At 35.6% G+C, this 23,000-nt stretch overlaps 1 protein-coding gene across 1 annotated transcript in view; it reads right to left on the bottom strand.

Annotated features, from left to right (window-relative positions):
• The window catches only part of STAP1 (signal transducing adaptor family member 1), a 59,363-nt gene that overhangs the window by 13,849 nt on the left and 22,514 nt on the right, over positions 1-23,000 (bottom strand). The window contains exons 3-6 of the mRNA XM_051966628.1: positions 15,127-15,240; positions 10,567-10,623; positions 7,702-7,874; positions 1,021-1,149 (exon numbers count right to left, since the gene is read on the bottom strand). Of these exons, the coding sequence (XP_051822588.1) occupies positions 1,021-1,149; positions 7,702-7,874; positions 10,567-10,623; positions 15,127-15,240 (473 nt within the window). The remainder of the gene's footprint in view (positions 1-1,020; positions 1,150-7,701; positions 7,875-10,566; positions 10,624-15,126; positions 15,241-23,000) is intronic.

Below are 23,000 nucleotides of genomic sequence, written 5' to 3'. Positions count from 1 at the left end.
GGACATACTGTGATCATGAAGAGTTAGACACAACTGAATGATTGAGTAAACTGCTTAATACAGCTAAATTACTTATAGAAATTATTATTTGGGAAGCATCCTGATGTATTGGGCTTGAAGTGAGAAAGAACAATGATCAACTCCTGTCTTTAACTCTTATGGTAACACACTGTACCTAGGAACAACCTGTGAATTATGAAGAGAGAAACTGAAAAGAAGAAAATGTCAAATTGTCAGATTGAAATGTCAAGTGGTCAAATCAATTCATTTGATAAATAAACAGGCACATTATGCACAATACATTTATGCATTTCTGCTCAACTGGCTTGACCTGCATTCTCAACATTTTATCAGTGTTACAGGGTAGGTCACAAGGGAAATCTTAATTCTGACAATTTGCAATTTGTGAAGCTCCTCTGTTTTAGCTCATTTTCTTCAAGAAATCACACAATTTACCTTGTTTCATATTTTGCTAGGGTTTTTTCCTTATTATTTCAATGTCGTGTTGTTGATTGGTTTGTTGTTTATGACTGTACCTTTAGTCCCTATTCTTTTCTCTATTTAGAATGTGTTTTATGACCAAAAGATAGAGTGATTAGTGTTCACAGCAAGGTAAAACAATAAGCATATTATGGATTCAAGGCTATGTTATATTTATTCTAAAGGATAATTATTATTAGCCTTTTTTTATAGTTTTCATAATGGAGCCTTAGATCTCTGCTATGAAAAACAGATATTTCAAAACACAAATATAAAGTTCATCTTAAATTTTAAATGGTCACTTTCGATCACCTTTTACTTTTAAAACATTTCTTTGATAAGAGAAATATAAATTGGACCCAAGTTAGTATATTTGCTAATTGTTCTTTCCTATAATAATTTGCCCAACTAGTCTTTAGTCTGTCTTGTACTTTTCCTCCACATTAAGTATTAAATAAAATTGTATGAACCATAGGGCTCTGCATTCTTAGTGACAAAATTCCTGTTAACAATTCGATAAACTTTGTGAATTCAACATACTCTAACTCCTGTCTGATGGTAATGGAATAGTTCCGACTGTCACTACCAGGTCTTAGGATCATATTTCCCGAAGAAGGGTTCTTTTCTAACATTTCAGTTGCTTCTTTCCGAGACACTGAATAAAAGCACCTACAGAGAAAGAAAAAATAGAAGTATAGTTAATTTTTAGTCTGACTAATTAAAAGACTGCTTTAAAAATGCTTTCAATAAAAATGATGATAAATGTTGGAGGGGATACGGGAAAACTGGGACACTAATGCCTTGTTGGTGGAACTAATTCAACCATTCTGGAGAGCAGTTTGGAAGTATGCCCAAGGGCTATCACACTGTACCTACCTTTTGATCCAGCACTGTTTCGATTGGGCTTATATCCTGAAGAGAACTTAAAGAAGGGAAAGGGACTCACATGTGCAAGAATGTTTGTGGCAGCCCTGTTTGTAGTGACAAGAAACTGGAAACTGAGTGGATATCCATTGGCTGGGGAATGGCTGAATAAATTGTGGTATATGAATGTTATGGAATATTATTGTTCTATAAGAAACAATCTTCAGAGAGACCTGGAGAGATTTACATGAACTGATGCTGAGTGAAATAAGCAGAACCGAAACATTGACCACGGAAACAACAAGATTACATAACAATCTATTCTGATTTGTATGGCTCTTCTCAACAATGTGATGATTCAGGGCAATTCCAATAGTCTCTTGATGGAGAGAGCCTCTGCACTCAAAGAGAGGACAGTGGGGACTGAATGCAGATCAAAACAAAATATTTTCACTTTTGTGGTTGTTGTTTAATTGTTTTTTTTTTCTTTCTCATTTTTTTCTTTTGATCTGATTTTTCTTATGCAGCATGATAATTGTGGAAATATGTATAGAAGATTGCAATGTTTTGTATATATTGGAGTATCTACTGTTTAGGGGATGGGGGAGATGAGGAGGGAGGAAGAAAAATTTGGAACACAAGATTTTGCAAGGGTAAAGGTTGAAAGCTAGCATGTATGTTGAAAAATGAAAAATTATCAGTATTAAAAAAATTCTTTGAAATATCTGTTAGAAGAGAGAATGATGTTTCCTGAAAGATCTAAGAATTTATAACTCCAAAAGGGCACAACCTGGGACATTTCTGTGTAAAATATTCTAATATTTACAATTCTTCCTTTTACTCACTCACCTCCTCTCTGATCCTTTCCCTACCAAATGAGAACACAAAAATTTAAATCATTCCTTTAACAAAACCTGACTGCTCTGAGTATCTGGGACCAGAATAGCTGATAAAATTAAGACAATTTGTTTTCCATAGAGGAGATCTGATCTGTTCCACAATCTCTGCTTTAAGCAACTAATCTTTAATGGGATGTTTGAATACCTTTTTCTACTCACTCTTAAGGCACATTGAATAGCTCTATAGCATTTAAAATACTGATTCTAACTAGTGAAATTTGAAATGAACAGCTTTTAAAATGGAGCAGTTTGAGTCTCAATTTTGATAGTTAATTTGATAAGAATGAGAGGGGTGATGAAAGAATATGTTACACTTTTTCACTGTATTGGTTAAATTTACTAAACTGTATCTTTTTTTTCCCCTCTTTTTATTCTTTATTGTAAGGGATTGTTTGTTGATTTGGATTGGGGGAAAGAAATGAATAAAAATACTGGAACAAACAAGTTCTGTAAAAACAAAAAACATTGATTTAAAAAAAAATGTTTTTAAGAGATGGTAGACAGGCTTCTATAGTGGTATTGTGAATGATCCTGAATGATGACATGGATCCAAAAACTTACCAGCAATTTTTATATAATTATGCTCAAATCCAGAGTTTACATTTATTGTCTTCTCCCCAATTAGTCTTTTCCTGCAGACAGATTATTGGAGGCTCAGAGCTGTCAATCAGATATTTATGTCTGCTAAGACCTTGTTATTAGTTCCCAATGATCTGTGGTGATATCACAGCAAAGGACTCAGGGCCTGAAATTAATTTGGCTGGCTATAAAATCAGGGATTGCCTATTTCTCACTCACTCTAGAACCAACTTCACAGGAGCCTTGAAAACACCTCACTTTTTATGAGAGAACTGATTCTGATTGTATAGATCTAGTAGCCTTTCCTTCCTTACATAGTATTCCATATCTGTTTTTTATACTCCATTCCACTTCACTCTTTCTACTTCCTTTTCTCTCTCTCCTGATTTTATTTTGTTGAAGAGGAAGGGACTATGCTATTATAAGCTTATCAGATATCAACAAACATAAACATTGTCCTATCCAAAGAAAGCAAGAAAAATGAGGGTTGCACATGAAATTATGAACTTTTATGACATGGTTTTTAAGAATACATATATTAAATTTAATACTGTAGTAAACTTCCCTGCTTATCTGTGTCCCCTTCTGAACTTCCTTTTTGCTCTTATTGATACTGTTTTCTTTTTTGTTCTTTCTTTACCTTTTTTTCCCTACCACTTCACTACCCACTCATTTTCCCCACAACTTTCCCTCCAAAAAATAATCTTTGTATCAAATAAGTATAATCAAGCAAAACAATTAGTGTCAGACTCTTCCACTTTTTGTACTTCACTCTCCCTTTCTTTTATGTACTATTTCATTTATTTAATGATCACATAGTACCAAGGGCCAAATTTCACTAATATGCAAGATCACTTTGATTACCAAGGTAAAAGGAACATACTAATGCTCTTTAAAATAGACTGGATAAGCAAGGAGTGTTTTCAAATAGCTGCAAGAACTATCTACATTACACTGGAATTCTTTTTTCCCCCAGAATAAATGAATTTTTTTTCTCAATAGTATTTTATTTTTTCAAATACTTTTAAAGAGAGTTTTTTAAATCCATTTTTATAAGATTTTGTGTTCCAAATGCTTTCTCCTCCTACCCTTACATCTTTCTTCCCCAAGACAGCAAGTAATCTGATATAGCTTATACAAGAACAATTATTTTTTAAAGGTTCTGATAAAGGCCTCATCTCCAAAATATATAGAGAACTGACTCAAATTTATAAGAAATCAAGCCATTCTCCAATTGATAAATGGTCAAAGGATAGGAACAGACAATTTTCAGAGGATGAAATTGAAACTATTACCACTCATATGAAAGAGTGTTCCAAATCATTATTGATCAGATAAATGCAAAGTAAGACAACTCTGAGACACCACTACGCACCTGTCAGATTGGCTAAGATGACAGGAAAAAATAATGATGAATGTTGGAAGGGATGCGGGAAAACTGGGACACTGATGCATTGTTGGTGGAGTTGTGAATGAATCCAACCATTCTGGAGAGCAATTTGGAATTATGCCCAAAAAGTTATCAAATTGTGCGTACCCTTTGATCCAGCAGTGTTTCTACTGGGCTTATATCCCAAAGAGATACTAAAGAAGGGAAAGGGACCTGTATGTGCCAAAATGTTTGTGGCAGCCCTGTTTGTAGTGGCTAGAAACTGGAAAATGAATGGATGCCCATCAATTGGAGAATGGCTGGGTAAATTGTGGTATATGAATGTTATGGAATATTATTGTTCTGTAAGAAATGACCAGCAGGATGAATACAGAGAGGCTTGGAGAGACTTACATGAACTGATGCTGAGTGAAATGAGCAGAACCAGGAGATCATTATACACTTCGACAACGATATTGTATGAGGATGTATTCTGATGGAAGTGGATTTCTTTGACAAAGAGACCTAACTCAGTTTCAATTGATAAATGATGGACAGAAGCAGCTACACCCAAAGAAAGAACACTGGGAAATGAATGTGAACTATCTGCATTTTTGTTTTTCTTCCCAGGTTATTTTTACCTTATGAATCCAATTCTCCTAACTGTTCAGTTCTGCAAACATATATTGTATGTATGTATGACAGAAATGAGTGCAAGGGATAATGTAAAAAAATTACCCTGGCATGGATTCTGTCAATATAAAGTTATTTTTAAATAAAATAAAATAAAATATTTTAAAAAAACAATTATTTTAAAAATATTTCCAAATGTGTCACACTGGAATTCTCTTTTTTTTTTTTTTATAATAAATTTTATTTTATTTAATAATAACTTCGCATTGACAGAATCCATGCCAGGATAATTTCTACACGACATTATCCCTTGCAATCACTTATGTTTCGTTTTTTCCCCTCCCTCCCTCCTCCCCCCCCCCAGGATGGCAAGCAGTCCTATATATGCTAAACATGTTGCAGTATATCCTAGATACAATACATATTTGCAGAACCAAACATTTCTCTTGTTGCACGGGGAGAATTGGATTCAGAAGGTAAAAATAACTCGGGAAGAAAATCAAAAATGCAAATAGTTCACATTCATTTCCCAGTATTCCTTCTTTGGGTGTAGCTGTTTCTGTCCATCATTTCTCCAATGAAACTCCACACTGGAATTCTCAATCAGACACTGGTAAACTCTTTTCATACATATAAACACTTAGGGAAAAAAATAAAAAAGGATCAGAATCTCGTAATGCTCCTTTTTCAAAAGGTGCCATCCCTTGAAGTAGCATAAAATTTCATGGAATCCTGTCCTCCCATAGTTCTGTCTCTAACAGAACACATGATAAATAAGTCATTTCTAGGTGCTACTTTTTAGTAAGGATATTGACAGCAAGAATATCCAGATTTCCTGAATGAGGATAAAATGAAGTAAATGAAGATATTTAGCCTTGAGAAAACAAGTATAGAAGTTGATAATAGTTATTTTCAAATATGTGACTATCATATAAAGAAGGATTGAATTTGTTCCACTCAACTCCAAGGGCTGAATTAGGAGCATTGGACTTAAGCTGCAAATGTTCAGATTTTATCTTGATGTAAAAATAAAATTCAATATTTAGAGCAATTCATACATAGAATGAGACATCCTTGGGAACTTCACATTTCAAAGAGCTCTTTAAGTAAAAGCTTGTTGTAAATTTCCTGGCTATGTTATAAATGAAACTTTTGTTTAGGTGGTCTGAAGCCATTTTCAACTCTGAGATGTTTTGTGATTCTGTGTGTGAAATAATACAGCTTCCTGAGTGAATATACAAATAAGGGAGACAATTGAATTGATCAGGTCTCAGACTTTCTTGTGTCTCCTATTTTGTTTACTATGTCATTGAATATAATAAATATTTGCTGATTGATCACATTGAAATCTCATATATATGTATGTATTTTATATTTTTAAAATGTGTTCCAACTGAGCTGCATAGGTTATCAAACATAAAATCAGAGGTTAAAAGGTATTTGATCCTTCTTTCTTGATGGCTATTTCCTCTGAGGTTTGTGTTCAAAGAGCTTGTGTGACTGTTTGGTATGGAGATAACCTGTGGTAAATAAGCCTGGTCACATCTTCAATTGGTTTAACATAGTGGCAGTAAACCAAATAATCCAATCCAATTCAACAAACAATAAATTTCTATTTTGTGCATGTAAGACATTGGAAATACAATGACAATCTAAGAGTGAAGAAAAAACTAATAGATAAAAAATATACTACATCATAGAATAAAAATAAGTATATAGAAAAGGTCAAACAGAGTGGCCTGAGAGATCTAAGAAGGGTGAGTCAGAAAAAAGCCCATCAAAGAGGCAGATGTGGGCTTTCAAAGAAGGTACTGCAATTGTTGTCAGTATTATGAAAAAGGAACAGCATGTGTATAAATACATCGAGGGTAGGGTTTGATTGGGGGAAAGGCCCCAGATGGTTGGGCTCAAACATATGGCTCATTAATAAGGCTTGAAAGATAATTCACTAACAACAAAATTTAGAGTTAAAAGAAGCTTTCAAATTAGTCATTCAATAAACACTGAATAAACACTTATTACACGCTAAACACTGCATTAAATACTGGGGAAACAAAGAAAGGCAAAAGACATTCCCTATCCATAGAGATCATTTAGCCCAGTTCTTTATTTTATTGATGGGGAAACTGAGGATCAAAGAGATGACTTCCTCCAAGTAACACTGCTAATAGATGACAAAGTTTGATTCTCGCCAGTGACTCTGTCTCCAATTCTTTCTACTCTCTGGAGGTGGACTGTGGAGGGTCTTGAATGCCAGGATGAAAGTTTGTATTTTGTAATCAATGAGGATAAAGTGACAGTTTAGTAACAAGGAGTGATATAATCAGGTCTATGAACTAGAGAGGTTACTTTGACAGCAGCAGTTCATAGGAAGCTTATAAAACAATCTAGTTTTGAACTAGAACAGTAGCCATGAAAGTGAAAAACAAAGTTTATGCCTTGATTCCAGCATAAATAAATAAATAAACAGGGATTGGTCATTGGAATATTGACTGGGCAAGGTCAGGCAGGACTTTGAATTTGTAAGGAGACCATGTGATACCATCAATGAAAATAGGGAAATTCGAAGGAAGGAAAAGATCAGGGATTGGGAAGGAGGAGGAGGAGGAAGATGATAAATTCCATTTTGAATAAACTGAATTTAGGTTACTGCAATACATTTCGGCATAACTATCAAGCAAGTAATTAATTGGAAATATGGAAATAGAGCTCAGAAATGCAGGTAGATATTGGGAAGCCATAAGCGTAGAACTAATAAAATAAAGTAGTTTACTGTCCTTGGATCAATATTTAGAAATAATTTATTTATCTTGGTATCAACAGATAAGTAAGAAAGGAAGGTTATGATGAATGAACCATTATTCAATAAGGACTTACGCCGGCATAGGATTCAGGATATCCACGTACTCCTCAATCGGTTGCTTTTCTTTTCTCAGAGGTATATTGGGTGGTCCTTCCAACTCAATTCTTCTTTTCTTTTCTTTCTCTAAGACTTCATGCAGTCTGATCATTTGTCCAGGCAGCAGAGACACATGCTGAGGGACTGATAACTAAGAATTGATTAAGACATGAGACAAATTGGTTTAAAAAAAAAACAAAAAACAGTGCAATATAACAGATGATGTTATATAGTTGATATGAATTTGGTTCGGTCCTGAAGGCTTCAGACATCTTTTAGGAGAATATTTTCTTTCTTCTTGTATTTTTATTCCCAGTACTTAGCAGAGAGCCTATCTAGACCATAATAGGTGTTTAATAAATGCTTCATTACTTGGATGGGAAGAGTGAAAGACATATGGAATTCTACTCATAACCCTTGGAACCGCTTCTGAAACAATTAAAATCAATGAAGTGTACTAGAATTGCCCAATAGAGGTTCTCTCTTTGTGGTCCCAGAGCACAACTTCTAATACCCCAAACATTACACAAAATAATTTCTGGAAATATAGTGGGGGCTAAGGGTGATCTAGAATATCTGAAGCTTGATCAGCAGAACTGGGCATCAAGCCAGCTCACAAAGAATCAACTATAAATAAATGTAGCTCACAGTCTGCTCTCATCAGCTCTGATGGCCTTTGTGATAACATTTTAATTTGACACCATTCATTAATGCATCCATGTAATCCATGAATTCTCTAATAGCAGAGATGTTTGGGGCTGGGCTATCCATATTCACCCCCTATTGTGACCAACCGTGTGCATTTATAAAGTAATTGATGAGTATAAACTATATCTTTAGAAGAGAATTTTCTCATAAGGAGACAGAATCCAATCTCCTTAGCATCATGTTTTAGCAAATGAGTAACTGGACCACACATTTATTTATAGACCCAGCCAAGTCATAATATATACTATAAGAAGTAATCTTTATCTGTCCCAACTATTCCTCCATCTTTCAAGTCCCAGACACCTTTGGCCTATTTGCTTTTTTCTGTCCTGACAATTACTGTCTAGTTTGGAAATTAATCCTGCAAAATTCAATTCATATATCATAGAATTTTAAAGTTGAAAGCTACCTGAGATGTCATCAAAACCAGTTAGAGGTGCTTGGATCCTTAATTTTTTTTTAATTCTAATTTTTTTTATTATAGCTTTTTATTTACAAGATATATGCATGGGTAATTTTTCAGCATTGACAATTGCAAGATCTTTTATTCCAACTTTTCCCCTCCTTCCCCCCACCCCTTTTCCCCAGATGGCAGATTGACCAATACATGTTAAATATGTTGAAGTATAAGTTATTGGATCCTTAATTTTACAGATGAAGAAACCGAGGACTTGAGAATTCACACAGTGGCTTGCCCATGGTCTTTGGATTCCCTGGTTAGTATTTTTTCCAATACCTTCTTTCTTTTAATAAAGATCAAGGATTAACATGTTTATCATCTTAATAAGATCTATTAATTCATGTGGCAGCAAGGACTTAACTTACAAATGAAATACTAGGAAATCAGGTTTGGATACAGTTTAGATTGACTTAATCCAAAAATATGGCGATTCAGGAATTGGAATGGCTGCATAGGTTGGGGAGAGTGCTTTTTTAAGCACAACAGTTTATTGTAGCCCTATGTAACTATGCTAAAAGGTAATTATCAGAGTGATATTCTTTTGATGACAATCATTAATTATCGATTTTTTTAAAAAAAGAGTTATCTTGCTGCAACACTTAATGAACTATTAGCAGTGGAGCTAACTATTTTCCTCTGATAAAATGTGTCAAAGAACACTAGATAAGCACATACTTATTTTTAGCTCAGAAGTTTTTTTTTCTTTGTTATCATTTTCCAGTGACCACAGCTTCCTTTGAACCACCACTCTCTTCTACCCTCCACCAAGCAGAATCCTCCCTTTTACCAAAGAAGTGCAAAACAACACAATATACTGCCCTTTTTGACAATATATGCCTTATTCCAGATGTCTAGTCCACTACCTTTCTGTTGAGATAGGGAGAAGGTATGTTTAGGGACTTTTAGTTCCCTAAAGTCAAAATTAATTAGCATTCTGATGGCTTTATAACTTAGATCTTTCCTAGAAACTTAGTGAATAAATAAATATTTAAATGTTAACTCTTTTCTGTGAATAGTAATAAACCAACTTTCAAACTTAGAATCATATTTGCATTTTGCTAACCAGATTCAAAACAACTTGTCAAAGATCAGATAAACAGCTTAAGAAGAGACAGATTTAAGAATAGGCTATGACCTTGTCCACCAAGGGAATCATTGTTTTACTTCCACTCCATTTTATTCCATTCCATGAGAAGAAAGAATACAGGCACAAGTTCAACAGGGAACTTTGACTTCTCAGAAAAATAACCCAAGGTTAAAGGTTAACCGCTACTTTAAGGCAATAAGGATCATTCTGCAGAATATTTTGTATTTGAAAAATTTAGAGTCAGATCTTGAGATTAATTTAACCTGTCTGGGCCTGTTTCCTCATCCCTAAAGTGAGGGGATTGGAATGGATAATCTCCAAGGTTCCTTTCAGCTTTCCATATCATGGCTGCCCACTAATCTCTTACTAATTTCTATTTTTTACTACAGACGTAGCTGAATAAAGTTTAGATATTTTTTAAATGTTAAATTGTTAGTTGCCAGGAAACGACAGGTGACAAAAGAACTCTTTTGGGCTTGAGAAAAAGCACTAAAAAGCCTTTTATTTTTTCACATGTGCTCCCGAAAACCAAAATAATGAGCTATGAAAAGAGTAAGAAATATATTTGAATGACAGAATAGCTCTTACCTCTGTAATTGTAAGAATAAAGCCTCTCCACTCCTCCCCACTTTCTGTATTCTCTGTCTGAAAAGGAAGAAAAAAGCAAATGAGGGTCTGAACATATAAATATACTCTGATCATCTTTACTGTTTTGTTTAGTTAGTTGGCTTTTCAAATTTTATTTTAGGGCCTATGGTGTCTTTGGTATGGACATGTCTGGTGAAGAAATTCCCTCTACTAATTCATCTTATCTATTATCATTTTAAAGTAACTTGGGAGTATTGAGAAATTAGGTGATTGGTCCAATGACACTGAGCCAATATAATTAGAATTAGGACTTGAACCCAAGTTTTACTGATCCCGATGTCAGCTCTCTAATTCACTATACCATGACTATCTTAGCTAATTTGTAAATATCAGAAACACATAATATGGGGCTCTGAAAGCTGTGATTTCAATAGCACAGAAAATTTACAATATGGAAACTTCTTCTACCAATGCATATCAACAATTCTTCAGTATCTTATAGTGTTAGACCATTTCCTGGAAACTAAGAAGTTAAATAACTTACTAATGGGCATATCATTAAATATATCAGAGACAGGATTTGGACCCAGCCCTGCTTATTTCAGTGCCAGTTATATGTCCACTATGCTACACAGAAACACAGGAACCCCTAACAAGTGAGCTACAAAATGAGCTCACTACCTCTAGGATATATTAAGAATATGGGTGTGAATGAGTTCTTTTATGGCTAATCTTCTTCCCTAAATGTCACAAACTTTTAAAATCTAATCTGAAATCTGCTGATCTCAGTTTTCATGAATTTACAATATGATTAAGCAATACACAAGTTTGTAACCAATCTATCTATAGCAAACAAAAGTGTACATTCCTTGGTTCTGCGGAAAGACTACTTGTCTTGGAGTTAGCAAGACCTGGGTAAAACTGTGTTTCAGATACTAGCTCTATGGGCCTACATAAGTAATTTAACTTCTCTCAGCTTCATTTCTTTCTGTGTAAAATGGGAGTAATAAAAGCACCTAGCCTAAAAGGTTGTTATGAGGTTGGCATGAAATTATAGATAAAAAGTATTTTATAAATCTGAAAGTTTACACAGTGTTAGCTATTGCTATTAATTTTTACTTTTAATTTATTCTATATGATTATTGGCCCAAGGGTTTAAGAGTATTATTATCAATATTCATATTCAGTTTTGCCCATAATATTTAATTTTTATTAAAAAAAAATCAAACATTGAGAACTTTCTGATTTCCAGTACATAACAGATGCATTGTCAAACTGTTGAAAGAAGATATGCATATGAAACAATTGTAATTGGTTCTTAAAGGCTCCAGATTTTTTCTTTCTTTTTTTGGGTGGGAGGGGGAACACAATCAGGATTGAGTAACTAATCCAGGGTCACAAGAAAGTAAGTGTCAAGGAAAAATCTGAAGTCAGTTTCTCCTGACTTCAGAGCTGATTCTCTATCCACTTTGTCATCTAGCTGCCCCCTAGTTCATAATTCTTAATTCCTGATTTATCAGCAATATGGTTATGGACAACTTCTGGGTAGATTTCTGATCAATTCTCTCTTAGCTACAAGTCTCCCTCAGCATATATTTTTTTAATTTTTTACTTACACATAAGAAGCAACATGCTATAGAAGCTAAAAAACTGCTCCCAGGAAGACCTGGATTCAAAAATCTGATACCTATTGACTGAATGGAAATCACTTAACTTCTCAATGCTCTCAGAAATCTCAGAGCAGGGGTTGGATTACAGTGATAGAGTTTCTCAAATGGTAAGGCAATGAGATCATAAATCAAGTAAAAATAAAATTGAGAATATGTATGTATATCTTTCACAAAAACTATAAACACACACAGAGAGAAAAAGAGGGAAACAGAGAAAAGGAGACAGAGACACAGAGAAAGAGAGACAGAGACAGAGCCAAAGAGAGACAGAGAAAGGAAAAGAAAGAAACAGAGACAAAGACAGAGTAAAATAAAGAGACACAGAGACAGCTAGACAGAGACAAAGACAGAGACAGAGAGAAAAAGAAAAATACAGAGAGAGAAATAGAGACAAAGAGACAAAGAAATAGACACACACAGAGAGAGACAGAGAGAATCAGAATTCTAGCTGCTTGTTTAAGTTAATTAGCTCACATAATAGAGATGCCAATTTGAAACCTTGAGTTTGTCAGAAGAAAGTGCCAGGTTTCAGCTTATTTCCAAAACAAACACAACTATCCAAGATAATCCACTTCAAAAAGAGAGAGAGAGAGAGAGAGAGAGAGAGAGAGAGAGAGAGAGAGAGAGAGAGAGAGAGGGAGGGAGGGAGGGAAGGGGACAAAAGGAAGGAAGGGGGTGGGTAGGAAGGGAAAAAGGAAGGATGGAAAAGAAAAGAAACAAAACTATTGTCTAGAGCTCAGTAAACTTTGAGAAACTGCAACAAAGTACAAGTCCTTGGTTTGCCTATCCTGTTGCCCTTCCTCTCAATCTATTTCAGCTGTGAACTTGTAAAAAGAAAAATGATCCTATCCCATGCCTTGACAGAGGAGTAAAAAAATCCAAGATGTAAAATAAGATGTATATGTTTGCACAAATCCAGTGGGAGAATTTGACTATCCTATGTATTTCAAAGAATTTCTTTTTCTTTTCCAATTGAGTATAGGGTGAGGAGATAAAGATATGGTGGAAGAGAAGAAGGGAGGGAAGGAGGGAAGGAAAGGAGGAAGGAAGGAAGGAAGGGAGGAAGGAAGGAAGGAAGGAAGGAAGGAAGGAAGGAAGGAAGGAAGGAAGGAAGGAAGGAAGGAAGGAAGGAAGGAAGGGAGGGAGGGAGTGAGAGAGAGAAGGAGGGAGGGAGGGAAGGAGGGAGGGAGAGAGCAAGAGAGGGAGGGAGGAGGGAGGGAGGGAGCGAGGGAGGGAGGAAGGAAGGGAGGGAGGGAGGGAGGAAGGGAGGAAGGGAGGAAGGAAGGAAGGGAGGGAGGAAGGAAGGAAGGAAGGGAGGAAGGGAGGAAGGAATGGAGGGAGGAAGAAGGAAGGGAGGAAGGAAGGGAGGAAGAAGGAAGGAAGAGAGAGAGGGAGGGAAGGGGACAAAAGGAAGGAAGGGGGTGGGTAGGAAGGGAAAAAGGAAGGATGGAAAAGAAAAGAAACAAAACTATTGTCTAGAACTCAGTAAACTTTGAGAAACTGCAACAAAGTACAAGTCCTTGGTTCGCCTATCCTGTTGCCCTTCCTCTCAATCTATTTCAGCTGTGAACTTGTAAAAAGAAAAATGATCCTATCCCATGCCTTGACAGAGGAGTAAAAAAATCCAAGATGTAAAATAAGATGTATATGTTTGCACAAATCCAGTGGGAGAATTTGACTATCCTATGTATTTCAAAGAATTTCTTTTTCTTTTCCAATTGAGTATAGGGTGAGGAGATAAAGATATAGTGGAAGAGAAGAAGGGAGGAAGAAGGAAGGAAGGAGGAAGGAAGGAAGAAGGAAGGAAGGAAGGAAGGAAGAAGAAGGAAGGAAGAAGGAAGGAAGGAGGAAGAAGGAAGAAGGAAGGAAGGAAGGGAGGAAGAAGGAAAGAAAGAAGGAAGAAGGAAGGAAGGAAGGAAGGAAGGAAGGAAGGAAGGAAGGAAGGAAGGAAGGAAGGAGGGAGGAAGGAGGAAGGAAGGAAGGAGGAAGGAATGGAGGAAGGAAGGAGGAAGGAAGGAAGGAAGGAAGAAAGGAGGGAGGAAGGAAGGGAGGAAGGAATGGAGGGAGGAAAAAAGGAAGGGAGGAAGGGAGGAAGGAATGGAGGGAGGAAGAAGGAAGGGAGGAAGGAAGGAAGGAAGAAGGAAGGAAGGGAGGAGGGAAGGAAGGGAGGAATGAAGGAAAGCAAGGAAGGAGGGAGGGAGGAAGGGAGGAAGGAATGGAGGGAGGGAAAGAGGGAAGGAGGGAGGAAGAAGGAAAATAAGAGATGAAGGAATCTTTTTTTAAAAATGGATGGGAGAAGGCAAAGAATTGGATATTGAGGGGATGCCCACTAATTGGGAAATGTGAGATGTGATTATGATAAAATATTATTATTCTATAGGAAATAATAACCTACATGCTTTCAGAAAAACCTAAAAGTCCTCCATGAACTCAAGCAAAGTGAAATGTCCTGTGTATAAAGTAATAGCAAAATTGTAGGATGATCAGCTGTGAATGACTTTGCTATTCTCAGCAATACAATGATCCATGACTATTCTGAAAGATTTATGATGGAAAATGTTATCCATACCCAGAGAAAGAACTGATTGTGTCTGAATACAGATAAAAGCATTAAAGAAAATGAATGGGAGAGAGCAGAAAGATGTTCAGGATAAAGCACACATGGGAAAGATATTTTTGAAAGCTCCATAATGAACATATTATATAGTTTAAAAGAAAAGCAAGCTGTATATAAGGGAGATAGGCAGTTTTATACCCATCTGGTAACAGCAATTGTTAAATTTTGATTTAAAAAAAAAATAGAAAAAAATTGGTGAGGGAAAGAAAAAAAAGGGGGAATCAACCAGTATAAGTCAGAGCCTTCATTCTTATAGTCAAAACTGCCCCTTACCCTCAGTTCTACTTCTTCCTTGGGTAGTACCAACAGGAACCTTGCACTGCACTTCTCAGTCGGATTTTGATCAGTAAGGCATGTGAGATCTGTCAGGTCTAATTTGTCAATGTACTGCAGAGATAAAAGAAAATGACATTTAATTTTTAATGGAAAATACATATAGCAAGAGGTATAACTGCTTCTTTTAAGAGGAGTTTTAAATTATATTTTACTCAGGGCTCCTCAAATCCCCAAAGATAGCTTCTCTTCCTCAATTTTAGCAAGTGTCCTAGACTCCTACTTTCCTGAGTTAGTTATTTGAGTAAATTCTCTCAACTCTTCTCTCCTATTTCCATTGCCTTAAGATGTGATTTATTTTTGTTCTGGCTTGCTTATATTGCACAAAAGCTCCACAATTCCTACTCTTAGTTTCTGGGAAAGATATCTTTCATGTTTAAAACTCATTTCCTGGGGCCCAACTAGCTTGGTTGGTGACTAAGAGAATGCAGATTTACCCAGTCCACTATATCTGACTGGCCCCATATCTGAGGTCATTGAACTATCCCTCATTTTCACATCCAATCTAGCCATGAATTTGAGGTATTTTACCATTTTCCTGACGTTGTTCCACACATCCTTTCAGTTAGTACAGTGATGACTTAGTTCTTGAGATGAGCAATAATTTTGATATGGTTTTATTTTGTGAAATCAATGGATCTGTGTGTATGCTTCTACTGAGACTAGACTGAATGTTGGACCAAGATTGTATTGAATTGGTTTTCCCACTCAAGTCAAATTTTGTCAGTCAAATGCTAAATTTTAAGCTTTTTGTTACATTTTAAATTCTATGATTTTAAAGTATGTCCGCTAATCCTTAGGAAACATGCAAAAGTTGTACTTCTTTAAGTGCACAATCCAATAGCTATCAAAGACATTGCAATATTGCTATTGATTTGAGGAAATCGAGAATTGCAAGTATCAACCAAGCTCACAAAAAAATAGAATTATTGTATTATAAGACAAAAGAAAATGAGGTAAAATATTTTTTCTAAATAACATGTATTAACAAACTATTGCTGCAAAACAGTTGATTTAATCCTCAAAAAAACAAAGCCCTTCAGAGTAATATAGCCTATGTAAATCCAATCCCAGGATCCTCTCTAGAGTGACACTGGAAGAACTGCAAGAAGACCAGTAAGAAGAATATCTGATAGTTGCAGTTATGAAAGAAAAATACTTCTCATAAATAATATGATGCAAAGAATGAAGTACTAAGAATTAGGAAAAAATATTTTTTTTTTTCTCATGAAACTCACTTTTTTATTCAAAGTCCTACCAAAACCATTACCAGAAGTCCAGGTGAGCCTTTAAGGCTTGGTCATCAGACTATTAAACATCTGTCCCAAAAAATATTTTAATGAATTGAATTTTTCCAATAGGCTAGGGAGTCGTTAACCATGAAGAGAATGAATTCTGACAAAAACATTGATATGTTAAGTAGAATTGATACAGAATTACAAAATTCCCAAATGAAAAGGAAGTCTACACATAATACAAACTGACACTTTTTATTTTTCCAGGAGATAGAAATAGAAGCTTCAATATCCTGAGAACTAAGCTGATTTAAATACCATCAAAGACCTATGGGCAGGGACAGTTAAGGGGTGTAGTAGATAGAGCACCAGCCCTGAAATCAGGAGGACCTAAGTTCAAATCTGGCCTCAGATACTTAACACTTCCTGGCTGTATGACCCTGGGAAGTCACTTAACCCCAATTGCCTCAGCCAAAAAAAAATGGGCATGAGCTTCAAAAGGAAACATGACAAATATAAGAGGTCATATGATAAATGAGAAAAGCAAGAAAGAAAATTTCACAACTATTCTTTAGGGAAGAGTTGTTGACCAAAATTGAAGAGGGCAATAATAGAGAGGATCATAGAAAATAAAATGGACAATTTTGATTACATAAAATAAAAAACTTTTCACACAAATAAAGCCATTGCTGTTGTTGCTACCGTTGCTGCTGTTCAGTCATTCAGTCATGTCTGACTCTTTGTGACCCCACTGATACCAGGCCTATCTATTCTGCATTATCTCTTGAAGTCTGTCCAAGTTCATGTTCATTGTTTAGGTTTACAATTAAAGAAAAGGTTAACTGGGAGAAATCTTTGCAGCAAGTTTCTCTGAAAAAAGTCCCTTTTACAAAATATATTAGGAACCAATTTGAATTTGTAGTCATCAGAACAACTGACTGTTCTCTAATTGACAACTAGTCAGGAATTATAAACTTTCCCTTCAGAGGAAGAAATACAAGCTATCAAGAACCATATGAAAACTTGCTCCAGATCACTAGAAGAGAGATACAAATTAAAGCAATTTCAAGCTTTCACCTTATACCTCTCAACTGGACAAAGATGATTTAAAAAAGGAAAATGGCAAATGTTGGAGAGACTTCAAGAAAACAGGAGCTCTAATGTCTTGTTGGGGGAGCTATGAAATGATACAGCCATTCTGGAAAACAATTTGCAATTATGCCTCAAAATGTACTAAACTGTACATACTTTTTCACCTAATTATACCAATATTAGGCCTATATCCCTAAAGAGATCAAAGAAGAGGAAAAAGACTCATAAGCACAAAAATATTTATAAAACTCTTTTCATACTGGCAAAGACCTGGAAACCAATGATACATGTAGCTAAAGAAACATTGCATTATAAGAAATGACAAAAGGGATAGAGAACATGTGCCATGTATTAGAAAGCCCTATTAGACCTCACCATAGAGTTGAAGTGACTCTGGGTTCTGTTCCCAAACACTAGCAGGTTCTACAAAACTGAAAAATCTTCTTTCTAAATCCCATCTCATTGTCTATTTTATTTCTAAATTCAATACTATTTTATTTTTCCAAATACATATAAAGATAGTTTTCAACATTCATTTTTTGTAAGATTTTGAGTTCTAAATTTTTTCCCCTTCCCTCCCTTCCTTTCCCACTCCCGAAGACAGCAAGCAATCTGATATAGTTTATACATGAACAATCATTTTAAACATATTTACCTATTAGTCATGATATGAAAGAAAAATCAGAATAAAAGGGAAAATCATGAGGGGGAAAAAAGCAAGCAAACGAACAAAAAGATCCATAGTTCTTTCTAGATGTGGATGGTATTTTCTATTCCAAATCTATTGGGACTGTCTTGGACCACTGTATTGCCGAGAAGAGCTAATTCTATCACAGTTGATCATCACACAATACTATTGTTACTATGTACAATGTTCTCTTGGTTTTACTCACTCCACTCAACATCAGTTCATGAAAGTCTTTCCAGGCTTTTCTAAAATCAGCCTGTTGATCATTTCTTACAGAACAATAATATTCCATTACATTCATGCACCATAATTTATTCAGTCATTTTTTAATTGATGGGCATCCACTCAACTTCCAATTCCTTGCCATCACAAAAAGCTGCTACAAATATTTTTGTGTTTTTTTCTATTTTTTTGATCTGTTTGATCCAGTAGAAACACTGCTGGATAAAAGGGGATGCCCAGTTTGATAATTTTTTGGGCATAGTTCCAAATTGCTCTCCAGAATATCTGGATCAATTCACAACTCCACCAACGATGCATTAGTGTCCCAGTTTTCCTACATGTCCTCCAACATTTATCATTAACTTTTCTTGTCATCTTAGCCAATCTGAGAGGTGGCCTCACACAACACAACCACTTCAGAGTTGTTTTAATTTACACTTTTCTAACCAATAGTGATTTAGAGCATTTTTTCTTATGACTACAAATGGCTTTAATTTCTTTATCTAAAAATTGTCTGTTCATATTCTTTGAGCATTTATCAACTTATTCTTACATATTTAACTCAGATCTCCATATATTTTAGAAATGAGACCTTTATCAGAAACACGGGCTATAAAAATTGTTTCCCAGCTTTCCCCTTTCTTTCCAAACTTGACTACATTGATTTTGTTTGTGCAAACTCTTTTTAATTTAATGTAATCAAAATTATCCATTATGTACTTCATTATGTTCCCTATTTCTTATTTGGCCACAAATTCTTCAGTTCTTCACAGAACTAATTGATAAACTATCCCTTGCTCTTCTAATTTGCTTAGAGCATCACTCTTTAAGTGTAAATCATGAACCCATTTCTACCTTATCTTAGTACAGAGTATGAAATGCTGGTCTAAGCTACTTTTTGCCATATTGTTCAATTTTCCCAGCAATTTTTGTCCAATAGTAATTTCTTATCCTGTAGTGTTCTTCTTTTCTAAAATATAATGGTTCTCTGGGAGCAGGTTTCTTGGGGAGATTCTGGAGGCAGCCTTAGTTTCAGTTCAGAGTAAATAATCACCTCAAATACAGCCAGGGATTAAAGTCCAGTCCTTTATTGTCTCCTTCCTTGGGCCTGGTTAGTTTTCTTTGAGGCTCTTTGGTTCTAAGAACTCTTGTTGCTAGTCTTTTGCCTCTTCCAGCTTCAGTCTCTCTTCTTCTGAAATCTCCAGTTCTGCCCGACTGCAGTCTCTGGCTTCTCAATCCCCTCAACTGACTCCTGACTGAGGATCTTCCTTTTATATGCTCTTTTAGAGATGGGAACTCAAAGTTTGACTCTTCCTCCGAGAAAGTGGGATTGTGGGTTCCTGACTTGTGAATCTCCTCCACTGAACTTGTGAATCTCAAACACTAATGTGTGAACTAATGTGTGAACTCTTAAAGGTGTGAAAAGTGTGAACTCTGAACTAGAGAACTGCTAAGCACGATGCTAAAATTAGACAACTGACTTATCACTTTGTAAGAATCCTAACATTACCCCAAAAGATAGAGTTTTTGAGTTTATCAAATGGTAAATTACTCTAGTCGTGTGTCTTATGCACCTAACTTATTCCACTGACCTACCCCCCTATTTCTTAGCCAGTTCCAAATTGTTTGGATGACTGATGCTTTATATCTTTAGGTCTGGTACTGCTAGGCCACCTTCTCTTGCATTTTTTTCTATTAATCCCCTTGATATTCTCAACCTTGTGTTCTCCCAGATGAATTTTGTTATTATTTTTTCTAATTCTAAAAAGTATATTTTTGGTAGTTTGGTATTACACTGAATAAGTAGATTAATTCAGGTAGACCTGTCATTAGCTCAGCTGTGAACAACTAATATTTTTCCAGTTGTTTAGAGCTAATTTTATGTGTTAAAAAAAAACCTTCTTATACAGAACCAGAGACAAATTAAGTAATCCAATAGTTTTAATTATCATACCAATGCATATGATACATGTGTATATATTTTTTCTGCATTTCTAACTGCTTGTTGAATGTCCTACACTACACTTCAAACTCAACGTTTGAAAAATTAACAGATCTTTCTCACAAAACTTGCCCTTCTTCCAAAATTTCCCTATTTCTGTTGAAGTTTAGTACCATATACCCAGTTCCTTGGGCTCAAAACTTTAGTATTATTGTTTATTTTTTCTTTGTTTCACCCTCACACTCAATCAATTATCTTATCAATTCTATTTCCCCAATTTATCTTGTAGCCATCTCCTTTTCATTATTATCTGGATACAGTAGTGACTTTCTGACTGGCTGGCTTGTTTCTCCCTTCTCTAATCCTTTATTCACAAAGCTGCTAAACAACCTCTTAAATTTTTATTTTTTTAATTAATAAAAATACATTTTATTTTTTTCTCCCTTCCCATTAAAACAAAACCTATATAACAAATATAGTAAAGTAAGATAAATTCCTGCATTGATCACGTCCAAAAAGACATGTCTTATTCTATATCTTGAGCCCATTCTCCGTCAGGAAGTAAGCAACATCGTTCATCATTGGTCCTCTAGACTGGTCAATGGCATATTCCCTTCCTACTCAAACTCCAGTGGCTCCAGTTATATCCATGATGAAATATAAAATCCTGTTTGGCTTTTAAAGCCCTCCATAACCTGTTCCCCTCCTAACTTTTCAGATTTTTTTCATATCATTCTCTTCCAAATATTTTTAAGATCCAAGGACATTATGCTTGCTACACTTTGTGCACAACCCTCTATTTCCTCACTCCGTACCTTTTCCCTCGCTCTCCCCCTTGAATGCCTTGAATGGCTGCCTTCTTCCTTCTGTTTATCAGCATCTTTGGCTTCCTTCAAGACTCAACTCAAATACTACCTTCTGCAAGAGGCCTTTTCTGGTCTCTACCCTTCCACAAGTCCCAGCCATTGTTTGGGCTTCCGTCTGAGATTATCTCCCATCAGGTTGTATACGTCTTATATGTACATAGCTGTACATGCTGTCTGCCCCTCCTGCTTTTTGAGGTCACAAGTGCTATTTTTGCCTTTCTTTGTATCCTTGGCACTTACATAGATGTATAATATTTAATAAAGATCTATGGATTGATTTACCAACTACTGAGTAATTTTATTTATGCACAATCACTCATCTGCCAAAAACCTTTTGTGTCTCCCCTTTGCCCATAGGATAATATCCAAATGCCTTAGTCTGGCAGTTAAGCCCTCCACACAACTTGGCTTAAACCTTAACTTTTGTGCCTCATTTCTCCAACAAGCTTCATGCATTTCACTTCCCAGCCAGATTGAGCTATTTCCTAATCTCATTCTAAAAACATGTTTGAATTTGGGTGAAGGTGTAGCAGAATGGACTTTCTCTTCACCTCCTCCTATTCCCTTCCTTTCCTTTTAGGGTCCGGTTAAGTACTAACTCCTTCATTAAGTGTTTCCAGATCTTTCATCCCTCAACAGCAAGTGATATTCCATACAATACTTTGTTCAGCCCTGTGATTTTTCACCTTTGTGTGTGTGTGTGTGTGTGTGTGTGTGTGATGGACCCATTTGGCAGTCTGATAAAACATATGGATCCCTTCTCAGAATAATATTATTAAGTGTATAATATTATTATACAAGATTACAAAGGAAACCAGTTACACTGGAAACTAAAAACCTTCATTTTAAATCAAACAGGGATAGACGTCAACAATGACATGGTAGTGACTGAAAATAACCAAATAGGGGCTCTTCCAAGCACTTTGGTGAAAAGTGTGGACTAATTGCTTATATTATTCTTATTTGTTTGAGTTAATTTTATTATGTATGCTATCATTAAGACTGAAAATATTCAATGGCTAATTCCAGGACAAAAACATGAGCATCCAGAGTAATAACATATTGAAAGATAAAATTGAAAAAAATAAATTTCAATTTTTGCTTTTAGAAATTTATGCTGATTTGGAACTATGCTCAAAAAGTTATCAAACTGTGCATACCCTTTGATCCAGCAGTGTTTCTACTGGGCTTATACCCCAAAGAGATACTAAAGAAGGGAAAGGGACCTGTATGTGCCAAAATGTTTGTGGCAGCCCTGTTTGTAATGGCCAGAAACTGGAAAATGAATGGATGCCCATCAATTGGAGAATGGCTGGGTAAATTGTGGTATATGAACGTTATGGAATATTTTTGTTCTGTAAGGAATGACCAGCAGGATGAATACAGAGAGGACTGGCGAGACTTACATGAACTGATGCTGAGTGAAATGAGCAGAACCAGGAGATCATTATATACCTCAACAATGATACTGTTTGAGGATGTATTCTGATGGAAGTGGATCTCTTCGATAAAGAGAGCTAATTCAGTTTCAATAGATCAAAGATGGACAGAAGCAGTTACACCCAAAGAAAGAATACTGGGAGATGAGTATAAACTGCTTGCATTTTTGTTTTTCTTCCCGGGTTATTTTTTACCTTCTGAATCCAATTCTCCCTGTGCAACAAGAGAACTGTTCGGTTCTGCACACATGTATTGTATCTAGGATATATTGTAACCTATTCAACATATAAAGGACTGCTTGCCATCTGGGGGAGGGGGTGGAGGAGGGA

This window comes from Antechinus flavipes, chromosome 6, assembly GCF_016432865.1.
Source record: "Antechinus flavipes isolate AdamAnt ecotype Samford, QLD, Australia chromosome 6, AdamAnt_v2, whole genome shotgun sequence".
Classification (NCBI taxonomy): Eukaryota; Metazoa; Chordata; class Mammalia; order Dasyuromorphia; family Dasyuridae; genus Antechinus; species Antechinus flavipes.
This window is presented reverse-complemented; position numbering and strand designations above follow the sequence as displayed.